This window comes from Dipodomys ordii, unplaced genomic scaffold, assembly GCF_000151885.1.
Source record: "Dipodomys ordii isolate 6190 unplaced genomic scaffold, Dord_2.0 Scaffold78, whole genome shotgun sequence".
Taxonomy (NCBI): domain Eukaryota; kingdom Metazoa; phylum Chordata; class Mammalia; order Rodentia; family Heteromyidae; genus Dipodomys; species Dipodomys ordii.
The window spans coordinates 553918-574459 of record NW_012267294.1 but is presented as its reverse complement, the minus strand read 5'-3'; the positions used below and the strand labels follow the sequence as shown (position 1 = coordinate 574459).

Here is a 20542-nt window from a genome sequence, read left to right as displayed (position 1 = left end):
TCTCCTATTCAGACCTTTTCCCCCTGAATTTCCCACTGCAGTTCTCCATAATTGGACATGTCTCACAATTAGTATGCTGAAGGATGAACTCCTGACTTGTATTCCACTCTCCAACTTCCTATCATAATTTTCATAGTCTTTCTATCATACCTTGAAGTCAACTGTGTTGGAGTCAACTATGACCAATTTATATCACATTCTTGTCAAAATGTACCTGGCATATCAACACCCCACCACTCCCATCATTTCCCATTCAGGCTTGTAATGATTCTGCTTCCAGGTCTGCCCCTATCTAGGTAACTCAAAGTGATGATACACCCTTGTGCAGAGATCATGTTCTACCTTTTGCTGAAATCCTTCCTATGGACTTCCCTGAACAGATGATGAAGGAAATGTCTCCCTGGGTCAACTTTTGGACTTCTGTCATGTACAACTATTCTCCCGTGCTCACTCTGGTCTGGCCACACGGATCTCTTTGCTAGTCTTCTAATACCCCAGCACATGTTCACCTAAGGCATTCACTGACTTTGCCAATGCATGGAAGGCCCTTCTTTGTCCCAGGCAAGTACTCAGGGTGTACATTTCCAGTATTCCAAATAACCATCTGAGAGACACAATCTTTCAAACCCACTCTTACCTCATTCCTTTTCCCTGGTATTCCTGCTCCTTTGCACTATACAGCTTCTCTTACAGCATTATTACAAACATGGAAGTGCATGCATGTGTCATCTGTCATTTTCTAAGATTAAAGGTACAGGGGAAAGGATTTTGGTCCATATTGTTCACTGTTGTATCTTTTGTAGCATACAGATCAGCACCAATGTAGACTGACTAATAAGTAAGGATTCTGTTGTTTTTGTAGGTCCTACAATATCTATTATAAGAACTTGGGTACAGTTAATTTAAAAAAATATTGAAGACAACAGTTCAAAGCAACAGAGTCACACTATTGTTCAAAATGGGAAGGTTTATTGAAGGGGTTTTCTCTCAAAAGAACAGGCAATCTCTTGCTTCTTAAAAGAATTAGCAAGAAATGTATGTCATACCTTGCGCCCGGAACCAGAGGACACTCCTTAACAAATCCAAAGAACTTGTATTCCCCTTTCCCATATCCTTTTAAAGCCGTTAAATATCTGCAGCAGAATTCATGTTGCCTTCCCAGAAAACAGAATGAGGCACCCAATTCAAAGTCTCTAGCACTAAGCAAGCTGTACATTCCACAACTCCAAGGTGAAATTGCAGTCAAGAGAAATCTACAACTAATGTATTACTGTACTACATTTTGGGGAATGTTAATAGCTGGGTGGTTAGACTGCCTCAAAGCTCATATTCATTTCCCACTCAAGACTGGCCTTTCCCAGCTCCTGGAAAAACACTTGAATCAACTCTGCCCTTTGTAGATGATTCAAGTGGGGTATATGTGTGTGTGTGTGTGTGAGAGAGAGAGAGAGAGACAGAGAGACAGAGAGAGAAAGAGACAGACACAGTACTCAATGCCTGTACATTTCAATTAGCATTTGCTCACAGGTAGCACTATACCATTTGAATCTTATCTCTACTTCTGGCTTTTTGTTGGTTAATTAGGGAGAAAAACATCTCTTGGATTTAATCTGCCTAGGCTAGCTTCGAACCACAATCTTCAGATCTCAGCCTTCTGAGTAGCTAAGATTACAGGTATAAACTATAGGCAACTCACCAGGTAAGTGGTGATATTTTTTTTAACATGTATTTATTAGCACATTAAGTACATGACCCAAACAAGTCTTCACACTTGGATTAGACCCACATGTAACTTATAAGACCATGTTTTTGTTTTGGCACTACCAGGGTTTGAACTCAAGAATACATGCTTGCAAGGCAGACATTCTACCACTAGAGCCATTGCCAGCTCCTAAGAACATGTTTTATGTCTTTTTATTATTTATTTTAGTTAGTTGGTCATGGGGCTTGAACTCAGGGCCTGGGCTCTGTCCTTGAGCTCTTGTGTTCAAGGATAGTGCTCTTACCAACCACAATTCCACCAGTTTTCTGGTGGCTAACTGGAGATATGATTCTCAGGGACTTTTCTGCCTGGCCTGGCTTTGAACCTCAAACCTCAGCCTCCTGAGTAGTGTGAAGCACCTGCTTATGTCTTCTTATTCTTAATATTATCTTATGAGGATTGTTCAGAAACTACCCGAGTAGTCCTTAATCTTAACTGTTTTGTTACTTTCCCCATAGTTCATAAAATAAAGGTATGTAAACTGACAAACATATGTGTACCCATAAAGATAGAGAGATAAAGTATTAGCCAGGTGCTGGTGGCCTCCTAGCTATTCAGGAGACTAAGATCTGAGGATCATAGTTCAAAGCCAGCCTAGGCAGGAAAGTCTGTGAGACTCTTATCACTAACCTCAAGCCCCATGACCCACCAAAAAAAAAAAAAAAGAGGTAGAGTATTTTAAATTAGATATAAAAATGCAAGAATGTTTTATTGCTATTCATATGTAAAAAAGCCACTCCCAAATCAAGTCATCTGCTTTCATGAAATTGGTAACAAATATAAAGATCAGTCTTTTTCCTAAGTATTAACCTTTCCAAGTACACTGCAACTCTTGAGAAAGTGAACCTTTTCACTGAGTAAAGTGTAGCTATTGATGATGGCAGATTAAGGTACCAAAGAAAGAGGAGTTCAGAGTTGGGGGAGAAAGAAGGAAGACACTAGTATCTGTATATCTCTATTCTCAAGAAAATTAGTAAGGGAACTGTTCACGTGGTCACAGTTCACTCAGGAAGTTAGTTAGCCATACCCTTGCCAAATCTTACTTGTTTATCTTTCCTGCTCATTAGATAGTAAACTCTTGGAGGGTGAGCCTGAATGAATTAAATGGGCTTAAATACTTACAATATAATGCTTGTAGAAGCACTGATCCTGCAGCACCCCCTGGTGGACGAAAAGATTATAGCTAGAGATCATATATTTACTGTTCATTCTACAATGGATTGAAAAAAAACAAATTAAAATACTATCAATTGTGGCATCAAGCCTTCTTTAAATGATATGCCACTCATACAGTGATAAATATTAATATAGAATTCTTAAATGTTTAACATGTAATTCATATATTATCCTAAAGATGATTTCTCAGCAATAAAAATACATCCTGTTTTCAGAAACCCTTTCTACATTGAAGTAAATAGTAAAAGGCTTCCACACCAGGACAATTTAAGAACAAACCTTTCCTCTTACTTTCTAAAAAGATTCCTTTCTGGCTTACTCAGCAACCAGATTTCTTTGAGATAGTAATGTGTATCTCTGATTTTAGCTGGTCCTGATATGTGCCAAAAAGGTAGTTCTATCAGTAGCACAAATACATAGTGAAAGATGTGGCAAAGGAATCCAATGAAAATCATCTTTTTTCACAAAATTCCAAAATAAAAGACATTGAGTTTATACTTCCACTCAAGCAGACTGAAACTTCAAATTCGTCTTATCGAATGTTCCAAGAAACTCCATTTTGCTGGTTTATAAGATCTTTGTCTATGTTTTTCTAAGTCTAAAGAAATGTTTAAGATGTGAAGTATAATGTATGGTATATATATGTACACCGGAGGGGAACCAGGAAGACAACACAGAACTAGAGGGAATCAGGGAAAAACATTTAACAGCGGGACCCATCAGCTGCACTAGACATTGACCAAAATGAACTATGCAACTCAATGGCAGCGATGGGAGGGAGGGAACAAGTGGGAAAGAGGGAACAGCTGACGCTATGCAAAACAAAAGAAATGTACATATCACCCAATGTGGAAGAAAAAACTGTATCGCAAAGCTCATAGAACTCATAAATGTTATAGACCGTGATAGACAATTTGCTCCAGGAAAGTTAGAATGTGTTTGTGACTTTAACTGAGCATCACTATCCCACAATACTGTGAAAGTTGGGAAATTATATGACCACTTAATCACAATAAAAAATTTGAAAAAAAACCCTCAGAAAAAAAAAGATGTGAAGTATAATTTCAGAGGACCTTAAAATAGAGTACTCCTTTTAGATGGGCACATTGGCATGTGCCTGTAGTCCCAGATACTTGAGAGGCTGGTCAGAAAGATTGGACTAATAAGTTTGAAGTCGGCATGGGCAATATAGCCAGATCCCACTAAAAAACATCCAACAACAACAAACCCTTCTGACCTAAACAATTTGGCCCTGCTATTTTAAGTACTTCTGCAATTTATTGTATTTCTTGCCCCTCAACCACAGACATCCATAACTGGATCAGTAAAAAGGAAATGTTAGGTAACTAAGTTTATTAGAAACTCAAAAGAATACAATTTCCAGTTTATTGAACAATAGTTTTAACATTTTCTTCAAGCTTCTCAGAGCTTACATTTGAATGCTGACATTAAATTTTAATTTAGTAACTTATGGGCAGACCACACTCCTGGAAAATTCCGCAAGGCTGAACACATCTTCATGCCTAGTTGCAACAAGACAGTAGCTAGATCCCTGAGCAATGATTTAGACTTTCTAGGACTGGTCTCCTTGATATTCGGGGACAAGGCACGGGGTTTCCTAAGCCTGCTTGTTTCTTTCTCCAGTAATGAACTGGTTAACAAGCTGTTTGTTCTACCTCTCTTTAGGGAGAATGGATTATCACCCAGGGTCCATGACCTAATTATGCTCTATCTCTTGTAAAAATGCATATAACTGGGAGGAAAAAGCAAAGCACCACTATATAGCCAACTAAAATTCTAATTTAGCATTTTTATATTAATATGCTACTTCATATACGGTTGAAGCAAAAGTAACTAATACATTCCTTTTATGTATTCTAACTTTCACTCACTTCTCTCAAGTTCTGCAATCTAGTTATAAAGCAAGTTAAAAATTTTTCACACAATACTTCATTGGTGGAGCCATACCCAACAAGTTAACATGGCAAAAGGATTCCCTTAATGAAATTACAAGCCGTGGAAGATTTAAAAATAGTAAAAGTTAAACCCTGATACAGTATTAAACTTATCTTTTTTACATATAAAAATAATACACAGTGGGGTATTTTATTCAATAAGATACAATCTTTAACATCAGAGAGAATATACAAAACTATTCCATGTTGTCTGATGTACTTGAGTGTAGAGTAGGAATAAATATATCTAGAACAGAAAGTGCTAGGTCTGTTCTTAAGAGAGAGATCACCACCTAATGTAGTTTAAAGCCAAGTGTTCTGCAGATTCCAGACAGAAAAGGAGCTGCTGTCGAATTTTAAACAATGTGGTCATTATAAAATAAATGCTTTAACTCTATAAACAATAACAAAAACACAGAAACCAAATGAAAATGTACTAAAATTTAATCATCCATAAAAGCTGTAATTTAATCTGACATAAAACACAAGAAGCAATATTAGAGTTGGTTTAGTATATTATATATTTTAGCTTTGAAAGCCATAGAAATCAGTTATCCCAGTTTTTTCCTATAAAAGACCCATTTTTCCAAAGCATTATGCACAAACAATTTTAATTAGAATATGACAGATGATATTTCATAATTTTTAAATATAAAATGAAGTCAATGACTTGAAAAAGTTATTTGCTGCAATGAGTTTGAGGGGAAATTTTATAATCTATACCATTACAGATACAAAGTATAATGGTTCAACTTTTTAGTGCTTGACAGGGAAGAATCATGATAAAAAGGTCAATATGAAATCATTTGATTATAGTAGCAATATCTAACATTTGAAATGCATCCATGCTCTTTTGTATAATTGTATTAGTCAAGTATACTTATTTTCACATCTGTTATAACTGCTATTGCAAAGGAGAAATACTATTGTCTTATTTTCCAAGAGATTTATACACAGAGTGATTTTTTTTTCTCCAGGGAGCTTGTGCAAACCAATATAAGATCTAAATTCTTCACATAATATATAAAACAGGAGAAGCCTCTTCGGATTTAGTTTTTTGAAGTCTGGAATGCTGGCACTTTCCAATTAGGCAACAGTTCTTCATTCCTGTAATCTAGAACATTAAATAGATTCAGCTATACTTACAAATATATCTCTTGATGTTGATGCTAGTAAATAAGCAGATACTCAATAACATAGAAACACTGATATTCACTGATCATTAATACGGAATGAAATTAAACACTTACAGTAAAAGGGTTATTTGAAATTTCCTTTAAATGTTTAAAAATGATTAAATATAAGAAACTGAGTTCACAGGCAGGAATAGTATTACTGATCAGCTTTAGCTTATCATCTGCTTTACTATCATTAGCAGTTCTGTTTGCAAATATCACTGTTTGAAAGTGGTATTCTGTTTCTATCATATTATATCATGATGATGAAGATAATGATGGTGTAGTTGTACAAAGAGGTTACAATTGCACAAGTCAGGTTAGGTTATGTTTCTTGGGCAATGTCACCCCTTTGTTCTTCCCCCTTCCCTACCCTCAGTTTTTACATACTATACCCTGGATAAAATGACTATATTTGTTCACTCTTCTTCCCTCCAAGCCGTGCCTGCTTTTGTCTACCCCCTAAGACATGGTTTCACTTTTGGTTTTTATTTTGATAAAAAGCACGTTAGGTCTTTAGAGGAGTTGTAACTTTTGATTCTGCCTCAAGCACACCCTCCTCTCGTCCATCTGTTTGTGTGTAAATGCACTGTTATAAGGCATAGTTTGTATATTAGATCTAGCCTTCACATATGAAAGAATATATGCACTGTTCATACCATCTTATTTTTTTGTTGGCACGCGGCTTGAACTCTGGGACTGGGCACTGTCCCTCAGCTCTTCAGCTCAAGGCTAGCACTCTACCACTTGAGCCACAGCTCTACTTTCAGATTTTTTGGTAGCTAATTGGAGATATAGTCTCATAGATATCCCTGCCCGGGCTGGCTTTGAACTGCAATCCTCAGATCTCAGCCTCCTGAGTAACTAGGATTATAGGCATGAACCACCAGCACCCAGCCCATCTTATTTTTAAAGGTTCTTTTCCACTAAGGAAATGACACCTACTGCATAAACTTCATGGGGAATTCTTGATTGAATCATTTTGATTGTGTGTATTAGGACTACAGGCTAAGACAAGACATGACACAGATAGAACTCATATTCAAGGGCAGAAAAATCAGCAAGTCATTACTCAGCAGAAGCAAATTAGGTTAAAGGAAAAGGTGATGTTGAATGTCTCTCAGAGGTTTTAAAAATGGGACATAGGAGATTAACAAGTTTTAATACAATTTTGCCTTAAAGGCTATGGATAGCCAAGTAGTGCTCAAGATTCATAACTCTTACTAATCTGCTTTTAGTTGTGTCTAACTAAGTTGCCAGGCTGGCCTGAAACTCTTGGGGCTTGAGTATTCCTCCTGCTTTAGCCATTCCAGTAGCTGGAAAAACAGACATGTAATATGATACCTAGCTCAGTTATTTTAAAAGTATACAAACAACGTGGCATTTCAGGTCTACAATCACAATAAAATGTATTGCAAAGCATTCTGACTAGTAAGTCATCTATTACTTGGTATTATCAAACATTCAGAGATCTCAGGTAACTCTGTTACCTTAGATAGCTGAATTATTAATCAGAGTCTATAAATTGGTGCAACCGGGATAAAATTCTTATTTCTAGATCTAGCCTAAGATTCTTCTCCTGTAAGGTAAAACTCATCTATGGCTGAGTTTTGTTTTTTAACACCATAATCGGTTAGGCAATGTCACCTTTTTCTTTAAACATGTTAAAAAGATGTTTTCTGAGAATAAGGAGTTAAAACTAAGGTGGGCTTAAGGCAATGGTGTCAAGCCAGCAAACAGTAAATAAAATACTTAAGAATTGTCTTCATTTTCCCTCTATTTGTACTATTCCCTAAATAAACACTAGCAATCATAACACTAATCCCTTTGTGGAACTAATTATAGTTACTGAATCAAAAGCTACAAGCTGTCTTCCCTAACTACTAGACAATTCTCATACTCTTTTCTCCTTTCTGCATATTCATTTACTTTCACTTAAAAAGGAGGCTACAATAATTCAAATGTTTTAAGACATATATTTACTTATCCATATCTCTGAAAAAGTATACATCAATTAATCTGGAGATCTGGAAGAGGCAATTTACCAAATAGATCCAAAAGACAGACAATAATGAATTGGTCAGTTCTCAATTGGGTTACTTTTTCTTTTAACTCTATTAAAGTTTAGTAATAGTTATATACTCAAACTACATCGTAAATCCATCTACCCAATAAAAGTACTATTTTAAGTTATTACTTATAATTAATAAAGAGGAACTTCATCAAATACATAATTAAAAGCAAGCAAATAAGTATTCCAACAGGGCCTTGTTTCTGACTTGATAGTTTAAATGCTATCACTAATTTCTCTCAAGTGGGTTCACTTAATAAATCCTAAATGGTACTTGAAGTTAACTGGAGATGAAATATTTACTAAGAAGTAATTAACCCATACCAAGGTACCAAAACTATAATAATATGCAAATATAAGTTTAAAAAAGAGAGATTCAAGTAAGGAAGAGTGATAGTGCAAATTTTGGGGAGGATATGAACTCAAACTGTTGGTGTATGTGGACACTACTAAAAAGTCTTTCAGAGTGATTGTACCAGTGAGCTGGTCTATACATGTAGCCAACAGAAATACATGTATCTAAATACAAAGCCATTTATAAAACATGTACAAAATTATACATACTAATTTCCCAAAAGAACATAGAGGCTGGGAAGTTGGCTCAGTGATAAGAGTGCTTGCCTTGCATGCATGAGGCCCTGTGTTCAATTCCTCAGCACCACATAAGCAAAAAGAAAAAAACCAGAAGTGGCCACTGTGGCTGAAGTGGTAGAGTGCTAGCCTTGAGCTGAAGAGCTGAGGGACAGCACCCAGGCTCAAAAAAAAAAAAAAAAAAAAAAAGGAACATAGATGTCTTTTAATAGTCTCAATAGTGATACAAAATGATTTGTTATCAGAGAATAAAAATGAACATGTCACATACAATATTCAAAACATACTTTTGAATGAAAGAAGCCATAAAATAGTACATTGCAGGGGTTTGTTTATATTAAGTTCAAAGAGGGGCAAACTAATTCATGACATTAGAACATTTAGGGAGAAGTGAGCACTATTCATAAATAGGGTGCTCACTTTGAGATAATGGATCAAATATGCACTTTTTTTCTTCCAAAGAAACTACTGTTTTAATTCAGCATAAGTTTGGCAGTCATCTAGGCAGGCACTCTAATTTATGACAGCACCTTCTATTTTTTTTTTAAGTACTCGGTACCAAACTCAGGACCCTGCACATGCTAGGTTAAGTGCTTTACCACACTGAACTACTCCTTCACTCACTAGCTCTGTTTTTTGAATACTCTGTCATAAGTGCCAAGACTCTGTAGTATGAAAATCAGATATAATCCTCATCCTCACAGAGCTTAGAATCCCATGAGAAAGAGGTAAATAATTAAAACAGATGAATGTATCTCTGAAAGTGTATTTTTGTACAGGCTATAGATATAGCCACAATAGATAAAATGAAGAACAGGAAAAAAAGATGATGAAAAAGGCATCAGTTCAGCTTTTGGTATCTTACCTGGCTCAGAGCTGCTGCTGGCTTCAGGTCTAGAGCAGCAGACATGATTTCTTTTTAGGCTTCTTCTTTTCCACTGGTGTTTTCCTATTTATCTGTCTGACCAGATCATAAAATATCTAAGTAAAAAGAAGAAAATACTTACTTAACAATTATCTGAGACCTTGTTTACAAAACAATTTTGGTTCTATTAAATATTAGTCTGCTTTGAGGTTTATGTTTTGTTGTCAGATTTTGTAGAAGCCCCTGCTAACTCACAGAGTAAATAAAGCAGGAGTTAACTAACTCATAAAGAAGGAATATGCGTGCTCTTAGACTTTCAATGTAAATTGAAAACAGAAATCAGTAGTGAAAAATGAGGTAGTGAGGGCTGGGATATAGCTCAGTGGCAAAGCGTTTGACCCACAAATGCAACGTCCTGGGTTCAATCCCCAGTACCCCATTCCTACTTCCCCCTCCCCCCAAAAAAGAGGCAGTAAAAACTTAAAATTACAGAAAAGTTACAAAAGTATCAAAGTTATAATAGTACCAAATAACTTTGTATAGTCTCCCTAGATCCACCAATCAGTAATATTTTGCCATGTTTACTATTTATCTCTTACTATATACACATTTACTTTTGGAACTGTGTGAGAGTGGTATACATATCACAGGTCCCTTAGTAGTCCAGTGTGTATTTCCAAGAACAAGAATATTCTCTTATGTGACCTCAGTTTAGTTCTCCCAATCAAGATACTTAACCACTGATATATTACCTTGTATTATCTCTCATGTGAATTCAGTTTTGTAAACTATGCTATTAAAACTGGGCTAAAAAGATTCCCCTCTAGGGACACAACTATCCAGAATAACACACTGCATTTTCTTCTTAAAGATTTTAGTCTTTTTAAAATAGGAAACAGTTTCTTAGATTATGTCTTTCAGGGCATTGTCATTTCTGAGGAATAAATGCTAGCAGAGTTACAGATTTTCCCTTCATTTGAGTTTGTTTCATGTTTAGATTCAGGTTCTATGTTTATATATGAAAATATAAAAGAATTAGCATGTTCTTCTTACAAGTGTCACACAGAGAAAGGCAAAAGGTATTTTCTCCTTTTTGGTTATATTAGTTTTGCTTTAAGTAAAATTACTGTGAATTGAGACAAGTAATATGCTAATAAACCTTGTGGACTTACTTTTGGATGAAAAGTACAAAGAACCAAAGACAAAACACAACTGTATGCATATCACAAACATGTTTCTTTTTGTGCGAGTACTGAGGCTTGAAACCAGGGCTTGGGTACTACCCTTAGCTTTTTTGCTCAGGGTTGGTATTCTACCACGTGAGCCACAGCTCCACTATTGGCTTTATCTCTGGCTAATTGGAGGTAAGAATCTTCGACTTTTCTGCCCATGCTAGTTTAAAACATGATGCTCAGATCTCAGCTTCCTGTGTAGCCAGGATTACAGGGGTAAGCCACTGGCCTCCAGCCCCCAAAACAAGTTATTTTAATTCTGATGTGCTTGTACAGTTTCATACTGCCAAGTATGCCAAAGGGTTAAAATATGAACTAGGATCAACTGAATTTGATTCTTTGCTATGAATGCACTCACTCACTAATGATGTAGAATAGAACAATTATTATAGAAGTCCTTTACTGCTACTTGTGGAATAAACAGTACTTTGCAAAGCTGGATTTAAAAAAAAGGACTATTACTATAGGGACATATAAGCAAGTTTTAAATATATATTAAACATGAATCAAGTCAACTTTTCTAATTTTTTTCCTGTCACTACTCTGCCATGCTGGGAACAAAACTCAGGATCTCATATATGCCAGGCAATGTGAATCAATCAGTGAGCTACACCTTTAGCCCAATTTTCCTAATTTTAATACTTACGGTTTTCTTGGAGGATGTCTTTGATTCAAGGATACATATATTTAGGAGTAATGTGATTTTTGCAAATATATGGCAAAATATTAATAACTGGTGAATATTGTTAAAGAGTTAAACAGATTTTATTTATTGATCTTTTGAGTGAATTTAAAAAGTAAAATAGCTAAAACACTATTGGCTTACATTTCTTTAAGACAGTAAACAAATTACATTTAAAGATGGTGATAATTTCTTTAGTTTTAGTGGCCTAAAGATTTCAAGACTAAATTGTTATAAAGAAAAAAAAAAGAGAACTAATTTATCCTAAAGCTCTAAATAACTCACTCATGAGGCCTAATCCTCTCATTCTTATCTTCTTGAAACTACTTAACTCTCTCATCTCATTTCTAAAAATAATTTGAAAGCACAGAATTAATAAAATGGCAGCTGTTTTAACAACTCCCAAGTCCAAGTTGTGTCACAACTTTGAAGCCTTCAAGAACTTAATGTGTATATGCTATCTATGAACTTTCATTAGTTCTGGAGGCTCAATGTGTGAGCTATAACATGAAAAATGATAAAAAGATAAACCAGGACAGTTCACTCATCAAGCACATACATAGTTATGATTTCAGTTTCTTCATGCCACTTTCCAGTTTCTGGCACATATTAGACAGGACGTAACTGATTTTCGTAGTAATCTAAATTATTTCTTTGGAAAATATTGCCTACCTCACAGCAGCAGATGGTTCAGTGATGAGGGCAAGTTCGAACTATAATATTTGGTTAGAAATGCTGAAAGTCCCCAGCCTAGGTTCTTCCTCATCTCTCTGAACTATAGAAAAATCTAAAGGGAACACAGAATAGAGTTTCTCAATCCCTCTCCCATTCCTAATTTGGGATGACTTGATTCCAATTATTATTCCAGCCTCAGTAAAGAACAATTAATTATTGAGTAGGATGGATGTGATTCTGGTACAGCTATATGCTACTTGTAAAACATAGCAAAAGTCACATATAAGAATTAAAGAAAAAATACAATCAGAGAATTAGAGGACTCTGGACAAGCAATGTGCCTTGTCTATTTTCTAATTTGAGGCTGAAAGTTGAATCCAAAGTTGAGAAGACTAAAAGAATTTTCCCTCTATCTTTGGGCATTTGCAAATCACACGAACATTTACAAGATAGCTTAAGCTATCAAAGAAATCCTGTAATGGATTATTAGGCCATTAGATTTAAAATAACTACAACATCAAAAGACCCTCAAATTATACCCAAGAAATTCTAGCATGAAATCCATGTTTCTCAAAAAGGTAAGGTGTATGTGTGTATATATATAGCAGGGCTTGAAGTCAGGGCATCATGTTCCTATGCAGCTTTTTACTCATGGCTGGTGCTCTACTACTTAAGCCAAACCTCCACGTCTGGCTTTTTGCTGGCTAACTGGAGGTAAGCGTCTCTTGGGTTTGTCTGTCCCAGCTGGCTCTGAAATGCAATTCTCAGATCTTAGTCTTCTGAGTAGCTAGGATTACAAGTGTGAGCCACTAGCATCTGGCTCCAAAAAAGTTAAACTTCTTAAAATGGCCAATGCCATTTCATGTTGTTATAAACCTTCTTACCAAAGGTAGAGTCTAAGAAGACTGCTGTTAAGAAGTCATTCTGCTACATTGGAAACTGCAACCCAAAGGAGGCTTCATAGGCTCCCATAAACATAATGATAAAAGGCAAGGAACAGTTCCTCTCCACTAGGCTCTGTCCCAAGTTATAACCAGCTGACCAAATGAACTCAGTGGGAAAGACAGAAACAGTAAGAAGTCAGATCCCTAAGGCCAACCATGGTACAGAAAGTGACTAAGCACCATTGCTCTATTAGTCAAATGCATCCACCAATTATAACATATCCTTTTTATCAAAGTTAATTATAAAATATAAAAAGGACTACTAACAAAATTTTATCATAGTCACATTTTTCCAAACAGCCTTTGGGAAACTAATACTTCAATAGAAAAAGTTGAAGCTAGATGAATATGTTTCCTTTCATTTACTTGACAATGAAATAAGAAATAATTGTTGTAGAAGATCTCAGCAGGACTTGTTCCCCCCAATGAGATGTAAACTTAGGAGTGGGAACACCTGACCAGATGAATGTTACCAGGGCACTTAAAAAAGTGCCAGACATACAGAAGGTACTCAACAAATATTTGCTAAATAAATGTAATTAATGGATTTCTTGTTTTAATGTACTTACTAAAATGATTTCATCTAAAAAAATTTTGGCATCCATGAATTATTTTCTGCCAGATGTGTAAAGTAGTTTAGACATTTTAAGACGGAGACAGAGATAATAGTTTATAAGCACATATCAGCCAAGAAAAGGTAACTTATAGAACCAGAGGTCAGAGAGAAACCCCAAGCAAAATCACAGGCTCTGAATACCTAATGCACTTACTCTAAATCTGTGTTTTAGGAGGCCTAAATTCTGAGTACTTGTGATAATACCAATGGCAAGCACACAGACAAGGGAAAGGAAAAAAGGCTTACTCTGTTGTTATTATTGTTGTTTCTTGTAGACTTCTGGTAAAGTTAGTAAAAGCCAAGGAATCTCAGGTTCTTGACTGATTGGTTGGGGCAATTAGGAATTGTACTAATTTTTTAGGGATCAACAAACTATTGGCTCTTCACATACAGATATGCAGCTTACATAAGCTCTCCAGTCAGGTTCTCAAGACAGAGTGCTTGATTTAAAGCAAAAAAAAAAAAAAACAAAACCTTGTGTACCTGGCTTTTCAAACCTAGAGGACTGAGTTTTAACTAAACTTTTCAGCATGCAACAGCAAAAGTGAGGCATAACTCAGAACACCAAATTCTGTGATGTTCAAGTTTTAGACAACAAAGGTTTACTATAAAGTGACTAATTTTTGTATTTTCCTACTTGATTTTACAATCTATTAATAAACAATTGAATAACAGTTACAAATGTTTTCTTAAAAATTCTGGATGTTATTTCCAAGAAAATCCAAATTGTGCCCCCTGCAGTTGTAGGTTACCTCATTAACATTGATCTTTGACTTTGCAGAAGATTCTAAAAAGGCACAGTTACACCACTGTCTTGCTAAATTCTGGCCCTGTTCTTTGCCAACTACTCGCTCATCTTCCAGATCACATTTATTGCCAACCAAAATCATTGGGACCTGTGGGAAGGAAAAAAACAACAATAACAAAAAATGTAAAATGAACGATAACATACTCAATTACTTAGCCTCAATAAAGAATTACTACTACCAACTGAAATTAGTCACACTATAAACTTTACCAACATTTAAAAAACTGTCTGGGTGTAGGGTTAGAGAGAAGATGAAAAAAAAACCATTATGAAAGAGACCCTACCAGATTCATATGTCAAATTGTTTTAAGAGCATAATCCTAAATTTCACAGACAGACTACTACAAATACCCAGTAGATTCCAAGTAGAAAGATTTGAAAGAAAAGGAATCTCCTACAACATAAAAAAAAAAATGTACTTACCGGGCGCCGGTGGCTCACGCCTGTGACCCTAGCTACTCAGGAGGCTGAGATCTAGGATCACGATTCAAAGTCAGCCCAGGCAGAAAAGTCTGTGAGACTCTGATCTCTAATAAACCACTAGAAAACCAGAAGTGGCACTGTGGCTTGAGGTAGAGCACTTGCCTTTAGCTGAAGAGCGCAGGGACAGTGCCCAGACCCCGAGTTCAAGGCCCATGACCAACCAAAAAAAAAAAAAAAAAAGAATGTACTCACTGGGACTAAGTGGTTTATCTCACAGTGTAATAAACACCTCAAAGGATGACAAGACCAACATAGTATACTAGCTCTACGTGTACAGGAGAATCTTTTAATCTTCCTTTACTATTTCACCTAAATAATTTTAAAGTGAAATAGTGAAGGTGAAATAGTAAAGGAAGATTAAAAATAAAAATGAAGCCACAAAACAGCTATGTTCTTTCCTTTTTCTCCGTATCACAAGTGCTTGGCTGTAGCTTGACTATATACTCCTGACTTCTGTAAAACAGGTAGTTAAGAAACTGTATTAACTTTATCAGTTAACATGTGTTCAAAGAACAAAGTCCTTTGTTTGGGAGATGATGGACACTATTAAAAAAAAGAATTTAAGAGATAGTAAACATTTTACAACAATGTTTTCCATTTATTTATTTGTTTGCTTGTTTAGTGCTTATCAAGGAACTTTTTTGCTTTTTTTTTCACGACTCCATTTCTGGCTTTTGGTGGTTAATTGGAGATAAAAGTCTCATGTACTTATCTGCATAGGCTGGATTTGAACTCTAATCCTCAGATTTCAGCTTCCTGAGTAATTAGGATTATAAACTGGAGCCAGCCTAGCACCAGCCTAACTTTTTTTCCTTTATTACATGAGATAAAAGGGTTTAACATTATCAGGGCTCAGTAGTCTAACTGCCTATATAAACAGAATTCTCTCAGAAAAATTAGTCATGAGAAAGAAGAAAACTATTCATTACGTTATGGGTAGTCTTGAGTCATATGGTACAAATTCTTCCTACATACAATACTATAAAGATTAAAATCCTGAACAGATGCTCATGCACCCCTTAATAATTAGAGAATATACCAAAACAGAAAAGTGAAATTGAAAATGTCTATCCTAATTTATACAACTGAAAAGCCTCAGATGTAGTATAAAATATACATTGTTTTTCTACAAAGATGAGGAAAAGATACACTCCCCCCATCAGCTAAATTCAATTATCAATTAAGATCTCTAGGGTGGTCACTCATCTGTAATCCCATCACTTAGGAGATAGAGGCAAGACTATCGAGGGGATGATGCCAGCCTGGGCTACACAGCAATATCCTGTCTTAAAAAGAGCAATCAATCCAAATGTCAGTGGCTCATGCCTGTAATCCTAGCTACTTAAGAGGCTGAGATCTGAGGACTTCAATTAGAAGCCAACCCAGTCCAGGAGACACTCATCTCTAATTAAGAAGCACAAAGCTGGAGTGAAGGTATGGCCAAGTGATAGAGCTCTTGTCTTGAATAAAAAACAGCTCCCCGGCCCTAAGTGTAAGCCCCAATACTAGAACAACAACAAAAAATGGCAAGACTTCTAAAGCAAAATTAAAAAAAAATTAATCCAGTTAGTTAAAATCTTTAACACAATTAAAAGGAAAAACTGCATGTAAATAAATGCTATACCAGTATAATTTTAAAAATAAGGTCATAACATCATGGGTCCTGAATTATTTGAATATTTTTTCCAATTTGACAAAGCTTAACTAGAGTTCTACTTCTTCTTTGAAGGACTCCTGTTCTTTCTCTGCCATAATGAGTACCACGTGTCTTCATTTTCTAAACATCTTGGCATATAATCTGTAGGTTAGTTTTGAAAGTTAAAAAACATTGTGTCACAGAAGTTCTTTTGGGAGTGTAGGAGGTATCTTTCATATCCTCTACTGATAAAAAAGCAGCTTTTTAAAAAAAAAATTGGGCCACAGAGAGACGGCATTATGCTTTAGAGGGAAAAATACTTACATCTTCTGTGTCTTTAACTCGTAAAATCTGTTCCCTCAAGTCCTGTAAGTCATTAAATGTGGACTGAGCTGTAATAGAATATACTAGTGCAAACCCTTGGCCATTCTTCATATACAAATCTCTCATTGCTGTAAATTGCTCCTATAATAAAAAAGAAGTAATTATAAATATATACATTTTGACTGTATACTGGAATAATTTTAAACAGAATAATCACAAGTGAGGTTCTCTATAGCTTTTTTTAAAACAATCATGTCAGAAAATGTAAAACACTAATAAAGTGAATGTTCATGTTTACATTTGCGTGATTAGAAACAATGATAACAAATTGTAGAATTAGAAGGAATACCGAAGTATCTCAATTTTCTTTTGTATGTACATCTCAATGTAATTTCCTTTTTATATACAGATCCTAATTAATTTTTTGGATGATTTATAACGTAACTGCTGCCCAAACGGAAACATTTTGAATTATAACCTAATCATCCAGCACAGACAGTCTCAAATATCTCTCCTGGAAAATTCAATCATCCTGACTACAACTATTATTATTATTATCATTACTATTATTATTATTACATGCTAAGGGTCAAACTTACCCCTTGTGCATGCTAGGGAAAGATTTTTACAACAGAGCTACAGCCTCAGTCCTAATACTAACACTTTTTATAAGAGCTTGTTCATGTATTTTTATCCCTCCATTTCAAACCTTTGGAAAAGATATGAGAAAAACAACTATCATCTCCTAATAGTTCACTAATCATTGACATTTAGTCTCTGTGCTACATAGTCATACTTTGGGTCCGGTCGTGGGACCTGAACTCTGGGCCTGGGCACTGTCCCTCAGCTCTTCAGCTCAAGGCTAGCGCTCTACCACTTGAGCCACAGCGCCACTTCAGGCTTTCTTCTTTTTGCTTATGTGGTACTAAGGAATCGAACCCAGAGCCTCATGCATACAAGGCAAGCACTCTACCACTGAGCCACCTTCCCAGCCCCCATAGTCATACTTTGTAAAAATTACTTTTATTTTGGTTTTAAACTCAACTCTTATTTGATAATGATAATGTAACTGTATAGTTAAAACATATAAGGTTTTTCATTTATAAGCTGTTAGAAATTCTAGCTCTACTACTCTTACCACATTCTCCTGAGATCATGGTTTCTGTTACTTATTATCAGAGTAAATACATATAGCCAATCAGTTTTAAAAATCTAATCTAAGAACAGCCAGCCCTCTTACGGAAATGCTATGGTGGGTATTACCTCTTGCTGAGAATCACAACCTCTTTTCTAAGGACATTTTGCCAGATTAAACTTGAAGATTATTCATAGTGCTCTCTACTAACCAGACATGGTTGCAGCACTAGTTATACATTGGTAAAAGTAAGCTGCTAAAGTATCTGGATGAATAGAGAAGAAACACAAAAATAAATAAAGATGGTAATAAATATTACAGAGAAAACTAAAGGGAAAGAGGACAGCAAGTTTCTTTTGAGGGCAAGAACAGAAATTATTATTTTAAAGAGGAAGGCTCACAGGAAGGTAGTTAGGAAGGTGAGGAAGTAAGCTCTGTGGGTATGTGGAGGAAAAGTATTGCAGGCAAAAGGGAATAGAAAATGCTTGACCCTGAGAGGAAACATGTATAGTGTCTGAAAAGCTATAGGAGAGGCTGGATTCACTGAATCAGTTAACTACTCAGAGAATAGGCCCAGAGAGAGAAATACTTGTCTTAATTAAAATTCTGAATTTTAAAATAACTTTTGTTTTAGGCACATTATTTAATACAAGGAGAAGAAAGTCAAAATAGATTCTGAAGGTAAAATGAGTATATAATTGAATCATGATACATGGGCATTAAGTACTTATTAAGAAAATTTAAATATACCTAGGAAAATTTAAGAAGTCCTTCACGAAAGGAATTTTTTTTTATTTTAAAAATTTATTTATTTATTATTTTTTTTTCCAGTCGTGGGGCTTGAACTCTGGGCTTGGGCGCTGTCCCTCAGTTCTTCAGCTCAAGGCGAGCACTCTACCGCTTTGAGCCACGGCGCCACTTCCAGCATTTTTTTTTTTAAATGAGGATAAGTGCTTCTACATAGAATTATTCAGATAAAACCTGCTTAAAAGTAAAAATATATAAAAAAAATGAGACACAATAACTTACTGTTCCTGCTGTATCCAGGATTTCCAGCATGCACTGTTGGCAATCTACTTCAACTTGCTGAGGGGGTAAAAAGAAAAGGAAAAAAGAGGGAGGGGATTAACATCAACATGTCACTTTCCTTACATGTTTTCATCCAAAACTACTACGAAATAGTTCTTCAGTTCAAAGTTTGCTATGTTAATGAAGACTAAACTTGATGCGACAATAAATAACAAGAGTCTTTAAGTATATTTGCCTAAATATTAAAGAAGCCAGGATGGTTAATGTTGAATGAAGATATTTTCTTATTTGTTCTTATTAGAAGAGAAATGGATGTATTTTGGAATTTAAGAAAAACTGAAAACAGATATGATTCTAACAAAAGAAAATATTGTATGATACAGTAATCTCATCTTATTTGTGAGTTTATTACACATAGTTTTGACTAAGTGTAGTAAAAAAAAACAAATTTTAAAAAAATCAAAAGAAATTTAAAAATGAAAAACAAATTCTTAGTCATTCATTTCACAGCTCCATTTATATGGAGACAGTGTTTGCCCTGCATTATCACCAACTGTGTTTAAATCACTGTGTGACCTGCTGTCTCTCTGCCCTTAATTTTGGGAAAATCTGCCTCCCTCAAAGCAAATAGTGGATTAGAGATGTGGCTCCAGTGGCTTGTTTAGCAAGCACAAGGTCTGTGGTTCAAAATCCAATACCAACACTGAAAAGAAAAGCAATGTCACTAGCAGAAGTTGGAGAAAGCTCTATCAAGCATCTACAGTGCAGTGCTGAATTCTATGCATCCTAAACATGTATGGTTTTTCTTATCAGAGGTGTTCAGACCATGTACTCATGCATACTGTATTTCTGTAATTTTCACAGAAAATGAAGTACAAAGTATTAGGTGGCTTAAAGTGCATACAAAAAAATTTTAGGGAAAAGAAATTTTTGCCAATTTATTTTATACTGGAAGTTGTACAAATTCCATTTTTTTTTTTTTTTTTGCCAGTCATGGTGCCTGAACTCTGGGCCTGGGCACTGTCCCTCAGCTCTTCAGCTCAAGGCTATTGCTCTACCACTTGAGCCACAGCACAACTTCCAGCTTTTTCTGCTTATGTGGTGCTGAGGAATCGAACCCAGGGCCTCATGCATGCAAGGTAAGCACTCTACCACTGAGCCACCTTCCCAGCCCCACAAATTCAAAAATTTTAGCAAAATATTCTCCAAATTTATTACATCTGGTGAACATAGAAGCATTAAAGTAATTAACACTATACTTCCACAATCCTCAAGACTTTAGAAAAACCGGGGCTAGGAAGGTGGCTCAGTGGTAGAGCGCTTGCCTTGCATGCATGAGGCCCTGGGTTCGATTCCTCAGCACCACATAAGCAAAAAGAAAAA

The 20542-nt window shown here is 35.6% G+C and overlaps 1 protein-coding gene across 1 annotated transcript in view; it reads right to left on the bottom strand.

Annotated features, from left to right (window-relative positions):
- Positions 1–4310: 4310 nt before the first annotated feature.
- Positions 4311–20542, bottom strand: part of Rap1a (RAP1A, member of RAS oncogene family) — a 21806-nt gene continuing 5574 nt past the window's right edge. Inside the window, exons 3-7 of the mRNA XM_013024605.1 lie at positions 19160–19216; positions 16996–17136; positions 14497–14640; positions 9596–9711; positions 4311–6007 (exon numbers count right to left, since the gene is read on the bottom strand). Of these exons, the coding sequence (XP_012880059.1) occupies positions 9625–9711; positions 14497–14640; positions 16996–17136; positions 19160–19216 (429 nt within the window). The 3' untranslated portion in view covers positions 4311–6007; positions 9596–9624. The remainder of the gene's footprint in view (positions 6008–9595; positions 9712–14496; positions 14641–16995; positions 17137–19159; positions 19217–20542) is intronic.